General features: G+C 38.0%; 1 protein-coding gene across 4 annotated transcripts in view; it reads right to left on the bottom strand.

Moving 5' to 3' along the window:
- IL7 (interleukin 7) overlaps positions 1-25,217 on the bottom strand; it is a 64,919-nt gene extending 39,702 nt beyond the window's left edge. For all 4 annotated transcript variants that reach the window (XM_003269467.4, XM_003269470.4, XM_003269469.4 and 1 more), the window contains exons 1-2: positions 24,607-25,217; positions 17,786-17,922 (exon numbers count right to left, since the gene is read on the bottom strand). In XM_003269467.4, coding sequence (XP_003269515.1) covers positions 17,786-17,922; positions 24,607-24,616 — 147 coding nt within the window. In that variant the 5' untranslated portion in view covers positions 24,617-25,217. The remainder of the gene's footprint in view (positions 1-17,785; positions 17,923-24,606) is intronic.
- Between the last annotated feature and the right edge of the window lie 877 nt (positions 25,218-26,094).

The following is a 26,094-nucleotide window of genomic DNA, read 5'->3' as shown; positions in this document are numbered from 1 at the left end:
TTGCGCTGTGGTCTAAGAGACTGTTGTGATTTCAGTTCTTTGGCATTTGCTGAGGAGTGTTTTACTTCCAATTATGTGATTGATTTTACAGTAAGTGCCATGTGGTACCAAGAAGAATGTACATTCTGTTATTTTGGGGTGGAGAGTTCTGTAGGTATCTGTCAGGTCCACTTGATCCAGAGCTGAGTTCAAGTCCTGAATATCCTTGTTAGTTTTCTGCCTCAATGATCTGTCTAATATTGACAGTGCAGTGTTAAATTCTCTCACTATTATTCCGTGGGAGTCTAAGTCTTTTTGTATGTCTCTAAGACTATGTTTTATGAATCTGGGTGCTCCTGTATTTATTGATTTAAAGTCTGTTTTGTCAGAAACTAGGATTGCAACCCCTGATTTTTTCTGTTTTCCATTTGCTTGGTAGATTTTACTATTTTGAGCCTATGTGTGTCTTTGTACACGAGATGTGTCTCTTTTTTTTTTTTTTTGAGACAGAATCTCGCTCTTTTGCCCAGGCCAGAGTGCAGTGGCACTATCTCGGCTCACTGCAAGCTCTGCCTCCCAGGTTCACGCCATTTTCCTGCCTCAGCCTCCCGAGTAGCTGGGACTACAGGTGCCCGCCACCGCACCCAGCTAATTTTTTGTATTTTTTTAGTAGAGACAGGGTTTCACTGTGTTAGCCAGGATGGTCTTGATCTCCTGACCTCGTGATCCACCCACCTCGGCCTCCCAAAGTGCTGGGATTACAGGCATGAGCCACCGCACCTGGCCGAGATGTGTCTCTTAAATACAGCACACTAGTGGACCTTGGCTCTTTATCCAGCTTGCCACTCTGTGCCTTTTAATTGGGGCATTTAGACCATTTACATTTAACGTTAATATTCCTATGTGTGAAGTTGATCTTGTCACCATGATGCTAGCTGGTTATTTTACAGACTTGTTGATATAGTTGCTTCACAGTATCATTGGTCTGTGTACTTCAGTGTGTTTTTGTAGTGGCTGGTAATGATTTTTCCTTTCCATATTTAGTGCTTCCTTCAGGAACTCTTGCATAGCAGGCCTGTTGGTGACAAATTTCCTCAGCATTTGCCTGTCTGGAAAGGATTTTATTTCTCCTTTGCTTACGAAGCTTAGTTTCACTGGATATGAAATTCTGGTTAGAAACATTTTTCTTTTAAGAGTGTTGAATATTGGCCCCCAATCTCTTCTGGCTTGTAGGGTTTCTGCTGAGAGGTTTGCTGTTATTCTGATGGGCTTTCCTTTGTAGGTGACCTGGCCTTTCTCTCTGGCTGCCCTTAACATTTTTTTCCTCCATTTCAACCTTGGAGAATCTGAGGATCATGTGTCTTGGAGTGGTTCTTCTCATGGCGTATCTTACTGGGGCTCTCTGTACTTCCTGAGCTTGACTATTGGCCTGTCTTGCTAGGTTGAGGAAGTTCTCCTGGATGATATCCTAAAGCATGTTTTCCAACTTAGTTCAATTCTCCCCATCTCTTTCACGTACCCCAATCAGGCGTAGGTTCTGTGTGTTTACATAATCCCATAGTTCTCACAGGTTCTGTTCATTTCTTTTCATGCCTTTTTTCTCTAATTTTGTGTCTTATTTCAGCAAGATAGGCCTCAAGTTCTGAAATGCTTTCCTCCACTTGATCTATTCAGCTATTGATACCTGTGGTTGCATTGGGAAGTTCTTGTGTTGTATTTTTCAGCTCCATCAGGTCATTTATGTTTCTCTCTAAACATTATTCTGGTTAACAGCTTCTATAATGTTTTATCATGGTTCTTAACTTCTTTGCATTGGGTTAGAACATGCTCCTTTGGCTTAGTGAAGTTCATTATTACCCACCTTCTGAAGCTGCCAGTTTATCCATCTCAGCCTCAGCCCAGTTCTGTGCCCTTGTTGGAAAGGTGTTGCGATCATTTCGAGAAGAGGTACTCTGGCTTTTGAGTTGTCAGTGTTTTTTCATTGATTCTTTCTCATCTTGCTGAAGTTATCTACCTTTGATGTTTGAGGCTGCTGACCTTTGGATGGGGTTTTTGTGGGTACCTTTTTGTTGATGCTCTTGTTGTTGCTTTCTGTTTGCTTTTCTTTTAACAGTCAGGCCCCTCTTCCATAAGGCTGCTGTCATTTGCTGGGGGTTCACTCCAGACCCTATTTTCCTGGGTCTCTGCCACCCCTGGGGGTGTCACCAGTGGAGGCTGCAGAACAGCAAAGATGGCTGACTGCTCCTTCCTCTGGGAGATCCATCCAAGAGGGTTATTGACTTCATGTTAGTGGGAATGTTTCTATATAAGGTATCTGGTGACCCCTGTTGGGGGTGGTCTCACCCAGTCAGGAGAACAGGATCAAGGACCCACTTAATGAAGCACTCTGGCTGGAATCCCACTTGTCTGAACTGCCTGGATTCCTCAGAGCCAGCAGGGGAAAAAACTAAGTCTGCTGATACATGGAGACAACAGCCGCTTCTCCCCCCAGAACCTCCATCCCAGGGGTATCAGAGCTTTGTCTGTAAACCCCTGACTGGAGATGATGAAATTCCCAGAGGGAGGCCACATGCAGTGAAGATGGATGGGGTCCAGGTGCAGTCTAAAGAGGCAGTCTTGTGATTATCTGCCACAGCTGCTATGTTGCACTGTGGAGAATTCCTCCTGGATCTGAACCACCCAATATCTCTGGCACCAGCAGGGGAAAAGGCAGACTGGAGCTGCAGTGATGGTTGCTGCCCCTCTTCTAGGTTCAGTCATCTTAGGCAGCAGGTAGCCATAGCGATGGTGGCTGCCCTTCCCTCTAGGAACTCTGTAGTCTTAGGCAGACCCCAACCCAGTGGCCACTGAGAGAATATGCATCGCTCTGTGCTTGGAACCCAAGGCCCTTTTGGCGTGGGCTTATGATGGGAATCCCCTGATTTGCAAGTTGCACCCATCCATGGAAAAAGTGGGGTTTCCTGGGCAGGATAGCACAATCACTCACTGCCTCCCTTGGCTGGGGATGGGAGTCCCACTTACCCCCTGCAGCTCCCAGGTGGGCCATTACTCCACTCTGATTTCTTTGCTTTCTGATTTCTTTGCACCAACCACCTAGTCAGTCCAAATGAGAGAACCTGGATACCTTAGTTGCCAGTGCAGGATTCACTTGCTGTTTTTGTTATTCTCAGTGGGAGCCTCCAACTGCAACTGTGTCTAGTCAGCCATCATGGCCCAGCTCTCACTCATTAGTCTTAAGGTTAATATGCAGTAATGGTTATATACCATCCTAAAAGCAGCAATCTAATTACCAATTAACATATGTGGCAACTGTAAATTTATAATCACAAGTGCTTATATGCTGTACTTTATAACTGTCTTACTATTTACTTGAACTTTAAATATCAATTTCAACTATATAACCTATAATTAATGAAACAATTTGAGAGACGAAGTATGAGATGGATACATTCGAAGATTCTGGTGAGCTGAAGTGGGGTGGTAACAGGCAGATCAAAGATAAAGATTTACTAAAGAAATATGTAAAACAAAGCAGCCAAGTATGATAAACCAAACTGTCAGAAGAGAGTGTTCTGTTTTGAGAGCATAACTCTAAACACCACCTGGTTAAGCAAAAATAAGCAAGCCATTAGGTAAACTGCAAGTAAATATATAAGTAGCACATAAACCAATAGTGAGAAGTCACTGATAGAGCCAATATGGTGAAGACTATAAGTCATATAATGATTTTACAATGTCACTGTTATGAACTGAATATTTGTGTCTCCTCGAAATTCATATGTTGAAATCCTATCCCCCAATGTGTTGGCGTTAGAAAGTGAGGCCTTTGGGAGGTAATTAAGTCATGAAGGTGAACCTCTAATGAATGGTAGTAGTGTCTTATAAAGAAACACCAGAGAGCCCTCTAGCCATTTGAAAATTTCACATTCTGCCACATGAAGATATGAGAAGCTGGCAGTCCACAACCTGGAAGAGGTCCTTCACCAGAACCCAACCATACTGCCACCCCAATCCTGGACTTCCAGCCTCCAGAACTGTGAGGAATAAATTTCTGTTGTTTATAAGCCACCAAAGTACCAAAGTCCATGGTTCTTTGATATGGCAGCCAGAAGTGTCTAACACAGTCACTTATGTATATCAACATCTTTACAACATAATTTTGGATTATACTATATACACGATATAACATATAATTTTATGCTACACTGTAATTTTATAACTTTAAAATAACATTTAAGTTTTTTTAATGTAAACTATGTTCATTCATTCTGTCAGTCAATAAATATTTATGAAGGGTCTTGTCTGTACCAGGTAACATTCTAGGTGCTGGGGATACAAGGATTATCAAGACAGAGAGTCTCTGTCCTAAAAATATGATAATTTCAGACAGTAGCAAGAACCATGAGGAAAATAAAAGAATATAATATATTTTGAAGAGGCTACTCTAATTCTACAAGGAAGTGAATTTTGTGCTATCAATTGACCTTTTACTACAGTGTCTTCACTTTTCTCTTGGTTGGTTGGATTTTATATCCAGTAGCTCCCCTCCCGCTCCACCTTCTCCTTGAAAAGGCTCATGAGTGTTCTATTGCCTAAATTCTGACATACATAAATTTCTGCCTGTGCATTTTATATTTTAATAATAACTTGTCTAGGTATCAAATTGAGTCACATTTTTATCTCTCAGAATTTTGTAGACATTATTCCATTATCTTTTGCATTTAGATGTGAAAAATCTGAAGCCATTCTGATTCTCCTCCAAATGACTTGCCATTTCCACCTTTAGAATTATTCTTCCTTGCTCTTGAAATTCAGTCACTTTTCCAACTTAGTAACAATCATGTTGAATCAATTTTTATAGTACATGATATACTACCTAGCACTGTTCATTCCATTTTGCCTTAACTTGTGGAAAAATTTTCCTCTATCATAGGTTGTTTTATTCTTCCATTAGACGAATTTTCTTTGGTAGGAAAAATTATTCATAAAATGGCTCACTATCATCTCTTCTTATCTTTTATTGTTTCAGCAACTGTTTAGTATTTGTATTTTTACTTTGCATTTATGGTGATTATAACAAATCTATTTCATATTTTTTGTTCATTCTTCTTGTTATTGCTAACACTTTTGTCACATCTAAAATGGAGGGAGTGCATAATTTTGGATTTCAATGTATTTCCTTGGTTGTATAATATTCTTTTTCATCTCATTCTATTCTTTTATCAACTACTCTTTGATATTCTGTTGTAAAATTCACGTGTACTTTAAAACTATGGCGTGAAGTACAAATGAAAGTTTTTATTCTGTTTCTTGGTGTCTGCCCCCTTCCAGAATGGACTCTTATATTCTAGGTTTCTTTTAGTCTTTTTATTTTGCTGTGGCATTTCTGTATGGTTGTCATGTTATTTTCATCTTAAATTTAAAGTGGACCACTCTGTGCTGATATTTATTTGACTCCATATCTCATGATCCTCTTCTCACTTATCACAGTCACTTCTCTGTTGAATTTCTAAGTGAAGCCACAGTATTATCTGCTCTGTGTGCTCTTAGAAAGCCTGGGAACACAGCTATATGGGAAGGGGTATGTGGCAATGGTAGTGCACTGAGAAGTGGGAAAACCTGTGGTCAATTTTGTTGGTGGACAGGGACTGTCCTCTTTCTCTCTTTTTATTAAAGACTATTTTATAGAGCAGTTTTAGGTCCACAAAAAATGAGAAGAAGGTATAGAGATTCCTTATATACATTGTGATACTGTGAAATACAGTTATCTGTCACTTAATGATGGGGGATATATTATGAGAAATGTGTCATTAACTAATGGTGCCATTAGATGATTTCATCATCGCACAAACATCATAGAACCCAAACCTAAATGGTATAGCCTACTACATACCTAGGCTATAAGGTATAGTCTATTGCTCTCAGGCTACAAACCTGTATAGCATGCACTAAATAGACAATAATAACACAATGGTAAGTATTTGTGTGTCTAAACATATCTAAATATAGAACAGGTACAGTAAAAATATGGTATAAAATATTAAAAACAGTACACTTGTATAGGGCACCTTCCATGAATGGAGCTTGCAGAACTGCAAGTTGCTCTGGATGAGTCAGTGAGTGAGTCATGAGTGAATGTGAAGGCCTAGGACATTACTGTACACTACTGTGCTATACCTTTAGATGACTGGCAGTGCAATGGGTTTGTTTACATCAGTATCATCACAAACATGTGAGTAATGATTCTAAGACATTACCACAGCTATGATGTCACTAGGCAATATGAATATTGCAACTCCATTATAATCTTATGGGGCCATCATGGTATATGCAGTCCCTCATTGACTGAAACATTATGTCATATGACTGTATGTTTGGTCTTTGTCCCAGATTCCTGACACACAACCCATAAAATCCTTGAAACCTCCAAAGGAATGTCTTTTTCTGTGCTAATGAGATGACTGGTGTCTGGCAGCCCCTAGGCAGCCCCCAGCTCCAGCCCCAGTCCCAGCCCCTAGGATAACAAGGTATAAATAGAGGGTTGGGACTTTCAGCCCCATCCTCCAACTTCTGGGGAGAGGAGAGGGGCTGAAGGTTATGTTGATCACCAATGGCCAATGATTTAATCAGTCATGCCTAACTCTCCAGAGAGCTTGCAAATAGCTGAACGTGTGGAGGTATTTGGAGGGTGGCATGCCCACAGAGGGCAAGAAAGCTTCAGACCTCTTCTCCCATATCTTGCCCATGAATGTCTTCATCTGTACCTTTGTAATATCCTTTATAAGAAACAATAAATATTAGTATTTCCCCAAGTTCTGAGAGCTGCTCTAGCAAATTAGTTAAACCCAAGGAGCAGGTTGTGGGATCCCCATTGTACAGCCAGTAGGTCAGAAGCACAGGTTAGACAACCTAGGGTTTGTGATTGGCATCTGAAATGGGGGTGGAGGGGGAAGGAGTCATGAAGACAGCCTCAACCTGTGCTATATGATGCTGTCTCCAGATAGATAGTGTCATAATTGAATTGACAGCCAGCTTGTGTCTTTTGCAGAATTGATTCTTTGCTTAGAATATGGGAGAAAAACTCCCACACATTTGGTCACAGAAGTCTCCTGTGTTGATTGTTGTTGAGGAAGAGAATAAGAAAACTGGTTTTTTTCCACAGATACTCTCTGTCCCCACACATGCATAGCCTTCCATGTTATCAGCACTGTGCTCTCTTTTTAACAATTTACCTTTTGTTAAAGTGCATCATGGTGTATGGTGAGCTGGCCTGCGTGAGGAAAGAGTGCTCATTTGGTCTTCAAGTTTCCTCCCAACTGAGAAAGAGGTGTTTTGCTTTTCATAGAGACTACCATATTTAGGGGTCATTTCACCAATTCACTTGCTTTTCCCCAGTAGACATTTCCACAGCCTCTCTTCAAAGTAGTGTTAGTGGATTTTTTTTCAGGATGTTGTCCACTTTTGTCACCATTTATTTGAGTTTCCTAGGGCTTCTATAACAAATGTCCATGAACAGTGTGGCTTAAAATAACAGAAATTTACTCTCTCACAGTTCTGGAAGCCATAAGTCTGACATCAAAGTGTTGGCAGGGTTGGTTCCTTTTGGAGGCTCTGTGGTGAAACCACTTCATGACTTTCTCCTAGATTTTGGTGGCTGCTGGCAATCCTTGGTGTTCGTTGGCCAAGCTAAGTTAATGTATAAAATTAACGATCAAAATACTATTACCTCATTATCTTTTTAATATCCATGGAATCAGTAGTGATGGTTCTCTTTTCACTTCTGATAGTAGTAATTTGCGTCTTGTTTCTTATTTTCATGGTCAGCCTGGCTGGAGGCTTATTAATTTTATTGATCTTTTCAAAGAACCAGTTTTGGTTTCATTGATTTTCCTCTACTAATTTCTTGTTCTCAATTTCATCTCTAATTTCATTATTTATTTTCTTCTGATTAATTTAGTTTTAATTTTCTCTCTCATTTCTGTTTTCCTAAGGTGGAAGATTAGACTATTGATTTTATATCTTTTGCTTTTCTTTCTATGCATTTAATACCCTAAGCACTGCTCTCACTGTATCACACAAATATCTATTTTCTTTTCATTTAATTCAAAATATTTTAAAATTTCTTTTGAGACATTTTGTTGGACCCATATGTTATCAAAAATTGTGTTTTTAATTTCCAAATATTTGGGAATTTTCCATCTATTTTTCTTATTTTATTGATATCTACTTCAATTACATTTTGGTTGAGAGCATGCTGTGCATGACTTGTACTTTATAAAAATTTGTTAAAGTGTGTTTTATGGCTCAGTACATGTTCAATTTTGGGGAATATTCCATGTGAGCTTGAGAAAAATGTGTATTATGCTGTTGTTTGATGAAGTATTTTATAACTGTCAATTAGATCCAGTTGATTTATGGTGCTTTCAAATTCATCTGTAACCTGATTTCCTCCCTGCTGAATCTGTCAATTACTGACAGAAGGCTGTGAAGTTTCCAACTATAATAATAGATATATGTATTTCTTGCAGTTTGTCAGTTTTTGCTTCACAGAGTTTGATGCTGTTGTTAGGTATGTACAGAGCCAGGATTCTTATGTCTTCTTGGATAATTGGCCCTTTATTATTATGTAATGCGCCCTCTCTATGTCCATGATAGTCCGCCTTGCTCTGAAGTTGACTTTGACTGAAATGAACATAGCTACTCCTATTTTGATTAGTGTTAACATTGTGTATCATTCCCCATCCTTTTACTTTCAATCTATGTGTATCTTTAAAGTAGGTTTCTTTCAGGCAACATAAAGTAGGGTTTTAAAAATCTACTCAGGCAGTCTCTATCTTTTAATTAGTCTATTTTTCTTTAATTTTTATAGCTAGAAAAAAGTTATTCATAGAACAAAAAGCCTTGCCTCTTAAAAAGCAATGTCTCTTGTTAAATTGCAACTGATTAGTCATGCTACTTAGTCATATAAACAGGAAATTTATATTTTACTCTAGCATAACTTGATATTAAAAAACTAATTTTTATTGTAATCGGTCTTTATTTGTTAACTACAATTATTTAAACATTGTCCATTTATTTACACATATTTTTGAAGCAATATTTGACTAGAATTTGATCCTTCTTTGGCTACTTCTGTTAGCAAACCAATAAAATGCAAGACCAAATCCTGACAGGTGCTGGGGGAGAGATACTTTATTAAAGAGTTTTTAAAAAGAAGAAAAATGGTAACAGATTTGAATTGGGACAGATAACTCAAGCATCATTAAAAAGGCCAGGTGCACAGGGGAGGCAGGAAGGTTAGTCAGGGCCCACTGACGGCTGCAGAAGTGGTCACGGTGAGATCTACAACTACTTGAACTAAGGCTAGTAGTAGAAGTCTATAGAATAAATGGAGAATACAGGTATTAAGATGATATACTAAACTATAGAATTTGGTGATGGATGAGATGAAGGCCATCAAAGATGATTCTAGGCTTTCAGAATTGAAAGACTAGGAAAATGCTAAAATTACCTAAGATAGAGAATACAGAAGCAGCAACAGGCTAAATGTGATGGCAATTAGTTGACTATTATGCATGAGGTGCCATAGTACATCTGGGTAGAGATATCTACTTGATATTTGAATTAAATGGTCCTAGAGTTCATGGGAGAAATGTAGACCTCAGGCTATATGAGGGCTGTCAGTGCAAAGACAGAAGTTGAATCTGTGAAAGCCTCTGGAATAGAGTCACAGTTAAAGATATTGGAAGTTGTGAAAGTATGTTATAACCGATTAGTCATTAGATTTATAAGTTTATAACTTAAAATAAAAGGATAGCCCTGTATTTGCCTACAATTAGACTGAGTTATTCCTAGAAAGCGTTTGGCCATTTCTAGCAGCCTTTATATTTTGAAACAGTCTTTGCTCTGGTGACTAAGAGTTATGTAGTTCAACCATGTGAGTTATATTTAGGTAAAATAATTTTTTATGGATAAAAATATTGTATAACATCCAAAACTAGTTCATATTGATATCAAAAAGTACCTGATATTTAATTCATAACAAATTTCCAAAGAAACATATGTTTAAAAAAACAGGCTTCCTAGATTATTCAAAATTAGCTCTGGGTTTTCATTTTTATGGTGTTGATTAACAATCCATAAATTATTTATTAAACATTTGCAAAACTACTACGTGTAAGATGCTGGGCTAATAGTCTGTGAGATACAAAGATGACTCAAACATAAAATCTGTCCTTAATATACATATGGGCTAGTATGGGGAAATAAGACACATAGTTAGGTAAGTATGCAAGGAGTGGAGAGTTAGAAATCTTAGATAATTTTAAAATAAAATAAAGAAAAAATTCCATTTGCAATAGCATTAAAGAGACATAAGATACTTAGGAATAAATTTAACAAAAGAAGGGTAAAACCTATATTCTGAAAACTATAAAATATTGTTACAAGAAAATTTAAAAGATACAAATAAATGGAACAAAAATCCCATGTTCATGGACTACAAGCATTTTTAAACATTATTACGAAGATGATGGTCCCAAATTAATTTATGCATGAAACAAAATCCCCATCAGAATCCCAGCTGACGTCTTTGTAGAAATCTGACAAGCTGATTCTAAAATTCACGTTGAATTCCAAGGGACATGAAATAACCAAAACAATCTCAAAAAAAAAAAGTAAAATGATTCATATTTCCCGATATCAAAGCTTATCCAAAGAAAGAGTAATAAAGACAGTTTGGTACTGACCCAGGACAGATCTATAGACAAACAAAATGGAATTGGAGAGTCCAGAAATAAACCCATACATCTCTGGTGAAAGTGATGTTTGATGAGGATGCCAAGATTATTCAAGGGGGAAAGACAAGTTCTTTCTTCTCCAAGTATCACTTATTTGTGGCTTTATAGGAAAACTATTTCTGTATCAATTTCACACCAGCCCCTGATCCCTCCCACCTTGGTGCCCAAATTGAACCCTCTGAAATTTTATTATATAGATGTCACTACATAAAAATAAAATTATATATCAAAAGTAAAAAAATAAGGGATTATGAATGGAAAGATGTTTTAAACAGACAGGACAATTTATAGAGTTATACTTAGGCCGAGCACAGTGACTCATGCCTGTAATCCCAGCACTTCGAAAGGCTGAAGCAGGCAGATCACTTGAGGTTAGGAGTTTGAGAACAGCCTGGCCAACATGGCAAAAACCCATCTCTACTAAAAATACAAAAATTAGCTGGGTGTGGTGGCACATGCCTGTAATCCTAGCTACTTGGTAGGCAGAAGCACAAGAATTGCTTGACCCTGGGAGGTGGAGATTGCAATGAGCTGAGAACACACCATTGCACTCCAGCCTGGGTGATGGAGTGAGACTCTGTCTCTAAATGAATAAATAAAATTATACTTAATATATTATAATGTGCTCTTACCAAATGATGAGAATATCATCAAAATCTAATGGGAGAATGAAAACGGATCTTGAGAGCTGTAAGGAAGAGAATACTCTTAAGCTCCCCACCACTTCTCTACAGTCTGTCATTGCTTCTGTCCATGCCACTCACTGGACCATACTTACTAGTATATGGAGTCACAGGGTTTAGTAATTGCTCAGAGATATGACATCACCAGAGAGATTTAGATTGCATTTAAATTATAAAGCTATTTAATATACTAATCCCTAAAAAAAGGTAGTCAATCCATAAAATAAATATCAGCAATTTCATCAGTATAAAAGATTTTAAGAAAATAAAAACATAATTGAAAGACAAAACTGATTTCAAAACTAAACACCAAGCTACAGTAATTGAGACTGTCTGATCCTGGCATAGGGATTATATATCAATGGATTAACATGGAGAGGTCAGAAATAAACCCATACATTTGAGTTCAATTTATTTTCAACAAGGGTGTCCAGACATTCAATGAGGGAAAATATAATTTTCAATATCAGATGCAGGAACAACTGGATAGCCACATGAAAAAGAATGAAGTTGGACCCCTACCTCACACCAGGTACCTAAATTAACTCAATATGAATCAAAGGCCAACATGTGAGACTGAAACTATAAAGATATTAGAATAAAACATAGATGTAAATCTCTGTTTTCTTGGATTAAGCAATAGTTTCTTTGATATGAAAACAAAATCATGAGCAACAAGAGTAAATGAATTGGACTTCATAAAAATTAAAAATGTCCTTCAAAGGACACTATCAAGAAAATAAAATTAATACAAATGATGGGAGGAGAAAATATAATATCTGATAAAGGTCTAGGATCCAGAGCATATAAAGAACTCTTACAACTATAAAAAGGAAAAGACAAATAATCCAGTTTAAAAGTGGGTGAAAGATTTGAATAAACAATTCTCCAAAAGAAGATATACAAAATGGCTGATAATAACAGCCAATAATGAAAAGACACTTGACATCATTAGTCATCAGGAAATGCAAATCAGTATCACTATGAGATACTACTTCACATCCACAGAGATAGCTAGAATAAAAAGTTAGATGATAACAAGCTTTGGTGAGAAAGTACAGAAATCAGAGCCTTAACTGCTGATAGAAACGCAAATGGTGCAGCCTCTTTAGAAACAGTTTGCAGTTCCTCAAAAAGTTTAACAGAGTGACCATATAATCCAACAATTTGACTACTAGGAACATATCAAGAGAATTGTATAAAAATTTGCATAGCCAAACAATGGAAAACCCAAATGTCCGGAAATTGATGAATGGATAAACAAAATGTGGCATATCCACACAACAGAATTTTATTGAGCCATGAAGAGAAATGAAATACTAACTCCTGTTATCATATGGATTAATCTTAAAAACATTATACTAAGGCAAACAAGATCAATACAAAAAGCTGCATATCATCCATATGAATTAATATATAAGACATATATGAAATGTCCAGAATAGGCAAATTCCTAGAGACAGAAAGCAGAATGCAGAATGGTGGCTGCCAGAGGCTGGTGATGGGGAATAAAGTGTTACTGCTAATGGGTAGAATATTTATTTTGGCAATGATGAAAATATTCTAGAATTAGATAGTGATAATGATTGCATAATTTATTGCAGGCATACCTCAGAGATACTGTGGGTTTGGTTCCACTGCAGTAAAGCAAATATCACAATAAAGTGAGTCATACAATGTTGTTTGGTTTCCCAGCATATAAAAGTTATGTTTACACTATACCGTAGTCTATTATGTGTACAATAGTCTTATGTCTAAAATAACAGTGTATACATTTTAATTCAAAAAGCATTTTTTTGCTGAAAAATGCTAACAATCATCTGAGCCTTCAGGGTGTTATAAACTTTTTTGCTGGTGGAGGGTCTTGCTTCAACGTTAGTGGATGCTGACTGATCGGAGTGGTGGTTGCTGAAGGTTGGGTGGCTGTAGTAATTTTTAAAATAAGGCAACAATGAAGTCTGCCACATAGATTAACTCTTTCTTTCACAAAAGATTCCTCTGTAGCATGTGATACTGTTTGAAAGCATTTTATCCACAGTAGAACTTCTTTTAAAATTAGAGGCAATCCTCTCAAATCCTTCCATTGCTTTAACAACTACTTTTGTGTAATATCCTAAATTTTTTCTTGTCATTTCAGCATGTTCACAGCATATTTACTCAAAGTAAAATATTTCAAGAAACCACTTTCTTTGCTCATGCCTGAGAAGCAACTCCTCATCCATTCCAGTTTTATCCTGAGATTTCAGCATTTCAGTCACATCTTCAGGCTCCACTTCTAATTCTCTTGCTATGTCCACCATATCTGCATTTACTTTCTCTATTGAAGTCTTGAACCCCTCAAAGTCATCTATGACAGTTGAATCAACTTCTTCCAAACTCCTGTTACTGTGGATATTTTAACCTCCTCCCATGAATCACAAGTGTTTTTAAGGGCATCTATTACAGAACAATGAATCCTGTTCACAAGGTTTCAATTCTTTGCCCAGATCCATTAGGTGAGTCATTATCTCTGGCAGCCATAGCCTTAAAAATATATATCTTAAAAAATAAAACTTGAAGGTTGAAATTACTCTTTGATTCACAGGCTGAAAAACAGATGTTATATTAGCAATTATGAAAACATTAATATCCATCAGCACTCTTCGGTGACTAGTTTTGCATTGTCAATGAGCAGTAATATTTTGCTAAAACTTAAAGTCACCAGCTGCATTTGTCTCTAACAAGAGTCAGTTTATCCTCTTAAGCTTTGAAGCCAGGCATTGACTTCTCTTCTTTGGCTATGAAAGTTCTAGATGTCGCCTGTTTTCAGTAGAAGGATGTTTCATCTACATTGAAATCTGTTTTTTAGTGTAGGCACTTTTACCAATTATCTTCGCTAGACCTTCTGGATAACTTGCTGAAACTTCTACACAGGCCCAAATTGCTTCTTTACTACTTCCAGAACACCATTTACATCTTTTTGTTTCTGAGCTTGGTTTACAACCAGTCTATTTGTTAATGATAAGCAGACGTCTAACAAACAGGAAGTCACTCTTCCTACTTTTAAAACTGTAACTTGCATTATTCACCACCAACCTTTAACCCTCACCAAAATGTAAGCTTCTTAAAAGAAGGATCTGTACTTGGTCCATCATTGTATCCACACCCAAACCCAACATCACCCACACAAATGGGTTTTTCATAGTAACTTATACATATCAGGCCCTAAATAAATGTTTGCTGATTGAATAAACTATCACAGAGATTGTTCTTGGGAGGTAGGAGAGTGGGGCGGAGAGCATAGACAAAGATTCTGGCTCGGTCACTTATAAACTGGCTAACCCTGGGCCTCAGATTCTTCTGTTGTGAAACGGAGGTAGTAAGAGTGTCTTTCTCAAGGGGTTTTGTAAGGATTAAATTAGTTAACATAGTGAAAGCACTAAGAACATAACGAGCACCTCGTAACTATTAGTATTATGGTCTCCCCAAGACTTAAACACAGTAATGTCTGCAAAGCATCTAGTCCACACTGAGTGAATGAGTAACTAAATCTGCTCTACCAGTCATGTTGATATTAATAATTCATTGAGACTTTCTTTCTCCTTCCCTCAAATTCATCACTTTCTATGTATAGAAAACATTCTCAAAGTTACTATAGAACTACTCAGTTGGACTGATTAGCTGTGTTCTCTTCCATGTCTTGTGTATTAGCCTCCTTAAGAAGAGTAGCCATGTTTTGTTTTTTGAAAATAGTATCATTATTGCTGCTGATGTACTTGTTCTTGTTTTGTGTGTTAATGAGATAAGCTCCTCTATATTCTCTCACCAAAAAACTGTGTCGTGAGTCTGTTGGATGAAATTCTCCTTTTATTGAATTTTAATAGCATATTATTTTGCGGTTTTATACACATATAGTTATTTATAAATGTTGAACTAGCACTAGTTTGTTCTCTGCCCAGATAATAAAATTAAATGAGAAATATTATCTTGACTCAAAAGATTAATTTAGTAGCATCATCAAATGCAATGTCCAAATTAGCAAGAAATCTAAATGGAGCAATTACCATTTACTGTGCACTATTTTTTTTTTCTTGTCAATGGGCAATATCAGGGACCTCTGGATTACAATGTACAGTGTAGCACAGTATCTCTTTTTAGTTTCCATATTTCTACAAGAGGTATAACACTAAATTCCTCAAGGCATCATGCCACTTCAGTAAGAGTATATGGAAGAGACAATGGAGTAAAAGGGCGGGACAGATTAGACAATTTCTCCCATCTTATAAACATTTGAGAGAGTTTTCCTTTGCTATTCAGAGTTTCAATCCGGTTGAAAAGAGACTAATTATCTGTTAAAACAATAAATCGATCACATTGTATTGATACAGCTCTGAAACCTCGGAAAAAATTAACTCTTGCAGATGACATGGTTGTCTATGTAGAAAATTCCTAATAATCAACAACAGACTTCTAGAACAAACAAGTGATTATAGTAAGGCTGCAGGACATAGGTTAATATACAAAAATCAGTTGCTTTCCTATGTACCAGCAACAAACAACTAAAATTTGAAATTAGAAACACACCATTTACAATAGCACTAAGATATGAAATATTTAGGTATAAGTCTAATAAAATGTTTACAGAATTTATATGCTGAAAAGAACAAAGCTCTGATGAAAGTTTGCATTTTCAATTGCATCTTCTTTTGCAGCGTTTTACACACATATAATTATTTACAAATGTTGCCACACTAATACTCATTTGTTCTCTGTCCAGATAATACAATTAAATGATGAAAAAAATTAAAAAAGAGATAGTGCATGATAATGGCTAGGAAGACTCAATATTGTTAAGATTTCAGTAAAGACATGAGTTCAGACACCTCAGCAAAGCAGATATACAAATGGCAAAAAGTATCTGAAAAGATGGTCAACATTGTATGTCATTATGGAATGGAAAATTGAAACAACACTGAGATACTATGACAAGCCTATTAAAAGGGTTAAAATCTGAAACACTGACAATACCAAAGGCTGGCGAAGATGGAAGGCATTAGGATCTCATTCATTGCTGGTAAGAATGCAAAATGGTACAGCCACTTTGGAAGAAAGTTTGGCAGTTTTGTACAGAGCTAAAGACAGTCTTACCATATGATCCAGCAGTCATGCTTGTAGGTATTTACCTGAGTTGAAAACTTATGTCCACACAAAACCCTGCATGTATATGTTTATAGAAGTGTTATTCATAATTTCCAAATATTGGAAGCAACTGTGACATGTTTTTCAATCAGTGAAAAAATAAACAAGCTATGGTATATCCATTCAATAGACTGTTATCCAGCAATAAGAAAAAATGAAATATCAAACCACAAAAAATCATAGGGGATGCTTTGATTCACATTGCTAAGTGAAAGAATCCAGTCTAAAGAGGCCACATACAGACCGCATGATTCTAACTATATGACATTCTAAAGAAGGCAAAACTACAGAGACATAAACAAATCAGTGGTTACTAGGAGTTCAGGGGAAGAAAGAGAAGGATGAGTCGGTGGATAGGAGATTTTTACCATATGATTTGTATGATATGTAATCATGGATACGTGATGTTATACATTTATCAAAACCCATAAAACTATAAAACATAAAGAAAGAACCCTAATGTTAACTATGCACTTATGTAATGTATCAATGCTGGCTCATCAGTTGTAGTAAATGTGCCATACTGATGTAAGATGATAAGGGAAACAGTGCAGAGGGAGAGAGAACATATGGGAATTTTCTACTTCCTGCTCAAATTTTCTAGAAACCTAAGCTGGCTCTAAGGTATAAAATCTATTAATTAGAAAAGCTTTACCTATCAAAAATAGAAAATTTAACTTACAACAAATTATTGATTACACATAGATATAAAATACACATATATAAATAACTATGTATCTATCTACACACAGCCAAATAAAATACACATCTATTCACCATAAGTCTTAACTATTTACTCTGTTATTTTCCCTCTCTTAATGTAATGCTTCTACAGGGACTAACATGGTAAATGGGAGGTGAGGAAATTTAGGCAGTGATACTGAATTATGCTTACAAGAAATTTACTAAAAGGGAAATAGGACTGAAATGAATAGTTGTGAGAATCTTAGAGTCAAGGAAATAATTATTTTTAAGCTACATAATTATGTCAGCTATAAAAATACACAGTAGCTCATTAAATTTTATTCTATAGTTATTTCACTTTCTTGTGAAGAAAGATGAATACTTGATTATAAAACTGCATACCAAAAAAGTTTGAATTTTTCCAATGCATGAAAATGTGAGTAAAACAAAATAATCACATACCAATAATTGATCGATGCTGACCATTAGAACACTCTCATATTGTTTGCCATCTTTACCTTCAATATCACAATCAGATGATGCTACTGGCAACAGAACAAGGATCAGGGGAGGAAGTCCAAAGATATACCTAAAAGAAACTAAATTCGACAGTAAATAAGAATAAGCTAAATGTTATATCATATTGCATTTGATTGTGGGGTTTCAATGGACTGGACCACTTATTTCTAATAATTTTAAAAATACATCTTGGTTTGGAGATACTACAGGAAGAACCTCAAAAGTTGAACTTATGTAACAACCAAAGTGGAACAGCATTTTGGAGTGTAGCGTCCTTTCACTTTTTTATTTTGCAATTACTCTTTAGGAAAGTGTAAAAGAAGGGTGATGAAATCAGAGACTCCTTCTGAAAAACACTCCAGGGTGTTATTCAATTTGAATTTATGTTGAACATCCCCATAAGAAAAGGCATCTATAGATAAAGAGGTGCACTACAGTTCAAAGAGTTACATATTGTTGGAATTTTATGATGTACTGCACGTAATTGTATATTTTTGTAAACCTTGATGGTAGTCTATATGTCTGTTTACTTTTTGGAGGCAACACTGTGGGAGGTTAATATCCCTGGGATTGCACTGTAACTACTGTAAGTGCACTCTTTCTTTTTAATAATGAACCCTGAAGGGTTTACATTCCCAAAAGTCTTACAAAGTTTGTATTTTGGGACTCCTCTCCTATCCTTTCCCTATCTTCTGTCTCTGAGTCGCCAGAGACCCAGATTCTTTTCAAACACAGCGCTGTCCAGCTTCTTGTCATGTTAGAAAAACTCCGTAAATAAATTCACATCCTCAGATAGAAACCAATGATTTCTATCTGTTTTTGATAACTCTTCCCAATTAGGAGAAATTGTCTAATCAAAAGGACTGAAATAATGGTATTATTTCAGGCAGAAAGATGGAAAGCCAGTGGTTCCCACAAACATTAAAATCTGATCATACAGGGACCTATTTCTTCATAAACCTGCCATAGTGTCTTATTTGTATCTTTTTGTAAACTCTGAGGCATGTTGACAATGTATTTCCTGTGAATTTCCCAAATGAACTTTAATTGTACTTGAATGCAAGATATTTCACTTGTGTGCCCTCTCTGATTAAGAGTACAAGCAACACTCCTTCAAACCCAAGGAACTAATACTGTGACAGCCTGAAGACTGTTAGGGATATCATAAAGTTTCCAGTAACATTGTCATCTATTATATCATGATCTGTCATATAAAACAATCAATAATACCTCCCAATAAATCAAGTGACCCATGTTGTTACAAATAGAGAAATTTGTCTGGGCAGTAGTTATGAAAACAAACATAAATCTAACTTCTCATCTGCATATGTGACTACATAGTAAGAGAAACAAAAATTGATAATTTTATTTATACAAATATATTCATAACTCTGCCACTAAGTGCCTATATGCATGATGAGCATGAATTAGGAGACAGATAATAATGATGATGCTAGTTACCTTTAATTGAGTACCTACCATGTGTCAGGAACTTTATATATAAAATCTCATATATATATATATATATATATATATATATATCTATGATTTATAAATATCCAAAAAGTTCTGCAAGTTAGTCTTTCTGTAACACATATATAGTAGGTGCCAGGTTTGGATGCTAACCTGAATTTGTTGCTTTACCAGGATTTGATTAGAAATGGCCATAATCTATTGATAACATGTAATCACATTTGTCTTCTGAGTGAAGTTTTGCCTCTCTCTTCTACTCCTGTTCCTTCATCCTAAAGATCCTCAGTGATCAATTGTTAATTAAAAAAAATATTTTGGCAATTAAAAAATGTACACTCATAGATTTAAGGGGGACCAGAGCAGATTGCTTACTAATACATATTTAATATACTGTACAGTGGTGAAGTCTGGGCTTTAGTGTATCTATCACCTGAATAGTGAACATGGTACCCAATAGGTAATTTTTCAATCCTTATCCCCCTCCTACTCTCCCACCTTTCGGAGTCTCCAATGCCTATTATTCCACTCTGTATGTCCATCTGTACCACGTTTAGCTCCCAGTTATACGTAAGAACATGCAGTATTTGACTTTGAGTCATTTCACTTAGATAATGGCCTCAAGTTTCATCCATTTTGCTGCAAAAGACATGATTTAACTCTTTCTTGTGGCTGAGTAGTATTCTGTGGTATACATATACCACATTTTCTTTTTTTCCCCCCTCTCTTTTTGAGGCAGGGTTTCACTCTGCTGCCCAGGCTGGAGTGCTGTGGCATGATCATAGCTCACTGAAGCCTCAAATTCCTAGGTTCAGGCGATCCTCCTACCTCAGCGTTCTGAGTAGCTAGGACTACAGGGTGCCCCACCATGCCCAGCTAATTTTTTAAAATTTGTTTTTAGCAGACGGCTCTTACTCTTTTGCACAGGCTGGTCTTGAACTCCTGGGCTCAAGCAATCTTCCTGCCTTGGCCTCATTAAGTGTCAGAATTACAAGCTGTAATTACAAGCCCGGCCATACCACATTTTCTTTATCCAAACCTCTGTTGATGGACATTTGGATGATTGATAGTTATTCACTGGATTCTGACTTTGTAATCAGATTTGTATAGATTATATGAAATCATACTTTTTATTTTCTCTGTCATCTTACAGGTGTCCAAAAGGTATACTTCGGGAGGAGTAGATGATAGAGGAAAAATTATATAACATATAACTTGAAATGAGCTTAAAGGAGAATATAATAAAATAATTAAATGCTAGAGTGAAAGGGATACTTTTACCATTATCATAAATATTATTCCAAAGGTCCACCTTTTGTTTTAATACTTAAGGTTGTTTTACTTTCTATGAGCACTAGCTGTCTTCTTCACCTCAATTTTTAGTAGTTAAGTGCTCCCCAAATTTAAATCAACCTATTTATTCACTGGATGGCATTTTGTGCATTCTTTCCAATGAGGGTTGCTGTAAAATTCAGTCTTTTTGTATATTACATGTACTTTCTCAATTTTAAAACATAATTTGCCTTGCCTGTTAAGAGTGTTTTCTGTTGCCATTGTTGTCATTGAATAATTAGCCCCAGATAGACAATGGCAATGTAAAGCACAGAGGTTTTGGAATTAGAATTCTAATAATAATGATTATAATGCATGGCTTCCTGCAGTTTGTTTCAAAAGATTTCACTAGAAACTTGTTCCATCAAGAGTGCACATAATGTTACTCTTTACCCTTTGTCTCTGCCATTTCTTTTGAGAGTTGAAGTACTTGAGGATCTACTATGTGGTCTCCAACTGTCTTATCTGTTTTGGGTAATTTCATCATATTTGAGGACCAAAAAGTTGAATAGCAATAAAAACAGACTCTACTTGGGAGGCTGAGGCAGGAGGATTGCTTGATCCTGGAAGTCAAGGCTGCCGTGAGCCATGATCTTACCACTGTACTACAGCCTAGGCTGAGTAGTCAAGTCGAAACTTGAGACTTTTGACTTGCCAAAACAATGGTTTGTGTGACTGTGTAAATGACACAGCATCTCATAAGGTCACTTACCTGATTTCTAAGATGAAAACTTTAGACTAAATGATCTTTTTCATCTTGCAGACACCTTATTCTAAGAATCTACCTGGCCCTCCAAATGCAGAAACTCTTTAGATCTGAAATTGCCTCACGGACAGTGCTGCAAACATACATAGGGCCTTGGACCCACATCTCATAGATTCCCAGCTCTCCCATTAATGATGTAGCTTGGTAGTTTGGTCCATAATTGAAGACCTTTCTCCTACATCACATAGAGAGTAACATATTAAGATTGGCTGGTTTGAGAGTGCTTTTGACATTGTTGTCACACCCACTCCCCACCATCCTGAACTTTTCATTAGGTTACCGAAAAGATAAACCATAGGAATAATGCAAGGCAAGCGTAGGCTTGTGAGATTGCCCTTACTTCCCCTGAAGAGGCTGAAATTGGAGAATTTGTTTTCAGTAGGGAATTTGGTTAAACCAGAAGGAAGTCTGTCTAAAAATTCTTGTTGGTTTTTAATGTAAGCCAAATAATACATTCAGTCCTCAGCCGCTTAAGTTATGGGGGTCAAAGTTAACACAAATAGTTTTCTACAATCCATCAACTCCAGTCTTCATCAGACTTTAAAACCAGTGTTTACTGAATGTCCATTGCATAGACCTATTTTCACTGATAATTTAATTCCATAACCACTTCATGAAGAAGTAGGTAAGTACTACAAGTTATTCACATTTATAGATGGAGAATCTGGGGCACAAAGATAGTTATGTAGGAAAATTCCTTTTGTATTTTTCTTTCTTTTTTTTTTTTTTTTTTGAGATGGAGTCTCATTCTATTACCTAGGCTGGAGTGCAATGGTGCGATTGCGGCTCACTGCAACCTCAGCCTCCCAGGTTCAAGTGATTCTCCTGCCTCAGCCTCCTGAGTAGCTGGGATTATAGGTGCCCGCCACAATGCCTGGCTAATTTTTTTGTATTTTTAGTAAAGACGAGGTTTCGCCATGTTGGCCAGGCTGGTCTCGAACTCCTGACCTAAGGTGATCTGCCCACCTTAGCCTCCCCAAGTGTTGGGATTACAGGCTTGAGCCACCATGCCTAGCCAGAAAATTCCTGTACATAATATAGATATGGAATTCAAATCCAAGTCTGTCATGTTGAAGAGTCTAGAACCTCAGCTTTTAGGCACTGAACTACATTGCTTCCTTTAAAAATAACCATATATGTGTAGTCAAGGGGATTGCACAAAAACCCATCTTCCTGTGCATGAACCTCACTAAGGTACTTCCTGGCCAAACTGTGAAACTGCATCACATGCTGTTATTTCAGAAAAAGAGACTAAATATTTGTTCTTATTACAGTAGGTTATGTGTCAGGGTTAAAAGCAGAAAAAAAAGTCACATACATGAGTGTGAATATGACATGTAAGTTCGTTCTATGAAATGGCCTTTTCCATTTTTTTAAAAAATATTCAAACACTAACGTGATGCAGTTTGTAATTCTCCTTTATACTTGTTCAGGGTTTCTAATATTAGTTATGTATTATTATTTTTTGAGACAGGGCATCACTCTGTTGCCTAGGCTGGAGTACAGTGGTAAGATCATGGCTCACAGCAGCCTTGACTTCCAGGCTCAAGCAATCCTCCTGCCTCAGCCTCACGAGTAGAGTCTGTTTTTATTGCTATTCAACTTTTTGGTCCTCAAATATGATGAAATTACCCAAAACAGATAAGACAGTTGGAGACCACATAGTAGATCCTCAACTACTTCAACTCTCAAAAGAAATGGCAAAGACAAAGGGTAAAGGGTAACATTATGTGCACTCTTGATGGAACAAGCTTCTAGTGAAATCTTTTGAAACAAACTGCAGGAAGCTATGCATTATAATCATTATTAGAATTTTAATATCTTGTCTGCTAATGAAAACTTATAGCCCATGATTCATATAGCTGTACTTCAGGAAGTAAAGGCTCTTTCTGAAAAATGCACACGCTAGCTTCCTTTTCTCGGTTTACCTTTCTACTTTAGAGCAGAGGTGTTGCAAGGATTAGAACCAAGGGTGATCCAGAAGAAGAAACTGCAAGAGAACTATGGGCATTCCAAGAAAAATAGGGTTGTGCTCAATTTTTAGTTTTGTATTAAGCTCCGGGAGGATATTCCTTAGAAGTCCTCCATAATTACTTTGGCTATTCTTTTCGGTCTCTCCATCTTTGTTTTGTTACTGAGCTGGTACTCCTTGGTTGTGCCAATTCTTGATTCTTTACCCATGAGAGTGGAAAGAAGTCTTGATCTGACGGAGTAGCCATCAAAAGAAAGAGCAGTCAGTTTCCTATTCCCGCACCCTCCCCCCAGCTGTCTTCTTGCTTGAGGAAGTACTTACTGTAAAGCATTCCATTTTTCCTAAGCAGATCTTTTCCCCTCACAATCCTTTTTCCTCTTTTTTAATTCCAGTAAGTTTGTTGGCTCTTTCATTGGTCATACATGACTGCCATCCGAATCCAACCCTCCTGAATTCTGTCCCTGTCCATTCTAAATGCGTATTCTGAACAAATAAGACATATTAGGTCTCAACACTGGTCTAGAAGTTAGAGTCACGCCTATTTCATTCTGCCTCCATCAAGAAGCGCCCGTAGGAAAAAATAACAACAACAACAACAACAGCAAAAACAAACAAACAAAACAGAAGCTGGCCTTTCTCAGCGCCAGCCCCAGGACTGGTTTCCCAGCAATAGGCGCAAGGTACAGCCCTTGTCGGAAACTCCCAGCATTACTCGGGGAAAAATGGGGTTTTCCGGAGACCTGTTCCCCTAGGGTTTAAAAGCGCGTCCCGTGGGAGCTTCGCTTTCACTTCTCTAGGGAGTTCTGAGCTGCAAGAGCCCAGCTACTCGCCGAACCCGGGCCCTCTGGGTGAGTAACTTGGGGCGGCCAGGAGCACGGGAAGGACGCCAAACAGCCTTTCGCTGCTTCTGAGACCGGCTGTGGGCTGCCACCGCTGAGCGGCGCGGAGGCTGCAGCGTTCCGTCTCCGGACAGAAAGCAGGCGTTGGAGACTGCTACTCGCAGCCTGCCAGCGGCAGCAGCCGCCCCAGGTTCAAGTGGTTATGTGCCAGGATACTCAGGCGCGGCTGGCGGCTGCCCGTGGGAGAGCCAGTGCTCTCCGCAGGTCCAAAGTGCAAGGCCGGGCTATTCCCGGACTTGCCTAGGCGCAGGGGCCCCCAGCGCGTCCCGGATTGCCCCGGCGCGTCTGGCGCGCGAACTTGTGCGCAAGTGAGAAGAGCGCTTACCATGGAACATGGTCTGCGGGAGGCGGGCGTAGTCATGATGACCGCAACTGGAGCAGGAGCAAGCTCTCACCGCCCATAGTCACTCCCAGGACCCTGGTCTTCCGCGGAGTTGCCGAGTCTGTGTTGGGCAGGATGATATCTGCAGCTGGTTCCTCTTACCCACGCCGCGACTGCAGTTTCATCCATCCCAGGGGGGGCGGCACACACCACGGCGTGGCTCTGCGCTTTGCCTTTTCCATAACTTCCGTAGGATCCGCCAGCAGTGTACTTTCAGTTTCTACTTTGCGCTTGGTCTGCAGGTTCAATCTTTGGGATCATCAGCATGGAATCTTCATTATCCCCTCTCTCCTGGGCACCTGCTTCCCGCGCACCTGGACGAGGACCAGAGGAGGGCGCGAATTTCCAAATCACCGCAGGAAAAACCAGCTGGTCTGAATCAAAGCGATTCTGGGTAAAAGACTTTCCAGATGAGCTCTCAACGCCTTGGCAACGCTTGGCGACTGGGAGCTAGAACCATGAGTTGTTAATATGTGCACGGAAGCCACAAGTGTGCAGGACGCAAGCTGGGTTATTGGAAGCGGACGACACCAAGGAGGCGTTGCCGCGGATGTGGTGGACGATGCCAAGTCGTCTTGTAAAAAAAGGAAGTGAAGAATGATTAAGAGGGTCACGCCCTCTACCACTCCAACCTCTCTAATCAGTCTTTTTCTGCTCCGTCTACTGTACATGCACCTGCTCAGGTGAGACCTCAAGGAAAAATAATACTGTGGGTCCACCTAATCTGGTAAGTGTTATATTTGGAAAATCAAACCCCAAATTAAACGGAGGACGTGGAAACTGACGATGATATTTAACTATGACTTCCACGTGCACATTTATCTGAATTGGCTAATAAACTATCCATCTTGAATGCATGCCACTGAAATGTTAACTTTTTCCTGGGCTTGAATTATGTAGCTTATTTGCTACCTTAGTTTGGTTTCTGCTATTCTGTAGAAACCCTGCTTAGATGAAGGTGGATAATGTAAACCAGTAACAACAGCGATAATAATAACGACTATCATTTATCTAGCATTTGCTTTCTGCCAGTTTTGTGCTAAGCATTTTATGTATATCATCTCATACAAAACTTTGTGTGAGGTAGACCATTTTCTTATCTGCACTTTACAGATGTGGGGACTGAGGCTTCCTTAAGTAACTTTCCAGAGTTCACTTAGCTAACTGAGCTTAGACACAGACTTGCTGCATTTGGGCTGTAGAAACTCCTGCTTGGAACGCCTGTGAATAAAGTAATAATGTGCACACTGATGCCGGGAGGGAGACGACAGCACGTGTGTGGCTTTGCCCCAGTGTGGGAACTTCAGGAAAGGTTATTGGAGTCTGTGACTTCTAAATTGACACTTGAAGAGGAATGAACTTGGGGCTGGTGAGGAGTATGTCACATTCTGCTATAGCGTGAACAAGGAAGAGGAGGGAAGGAGAAAGGAA

The sequence above is a fragment of the Nomascus leucogenys genome, chromosome 16 (assembly GCF_006542625.1).
Source record: "Nomascus leucogenys isolate Asia chromosome 16, Asia_NLE_v1, whole genome shotgun sequence".
In the NCBI taxonomy this organism is placed as follows: Eukaryota; Metazoa; Chordata; class Mammalia; order Primates; family Hylobatidae; genus Nomascus; species Nomascus leucogenys.
The sequence above is the reverse complement of the archived record's forward strand: the minus strand, read 5'-3'. Positions and strand labels throughout refer to the sequence as shown.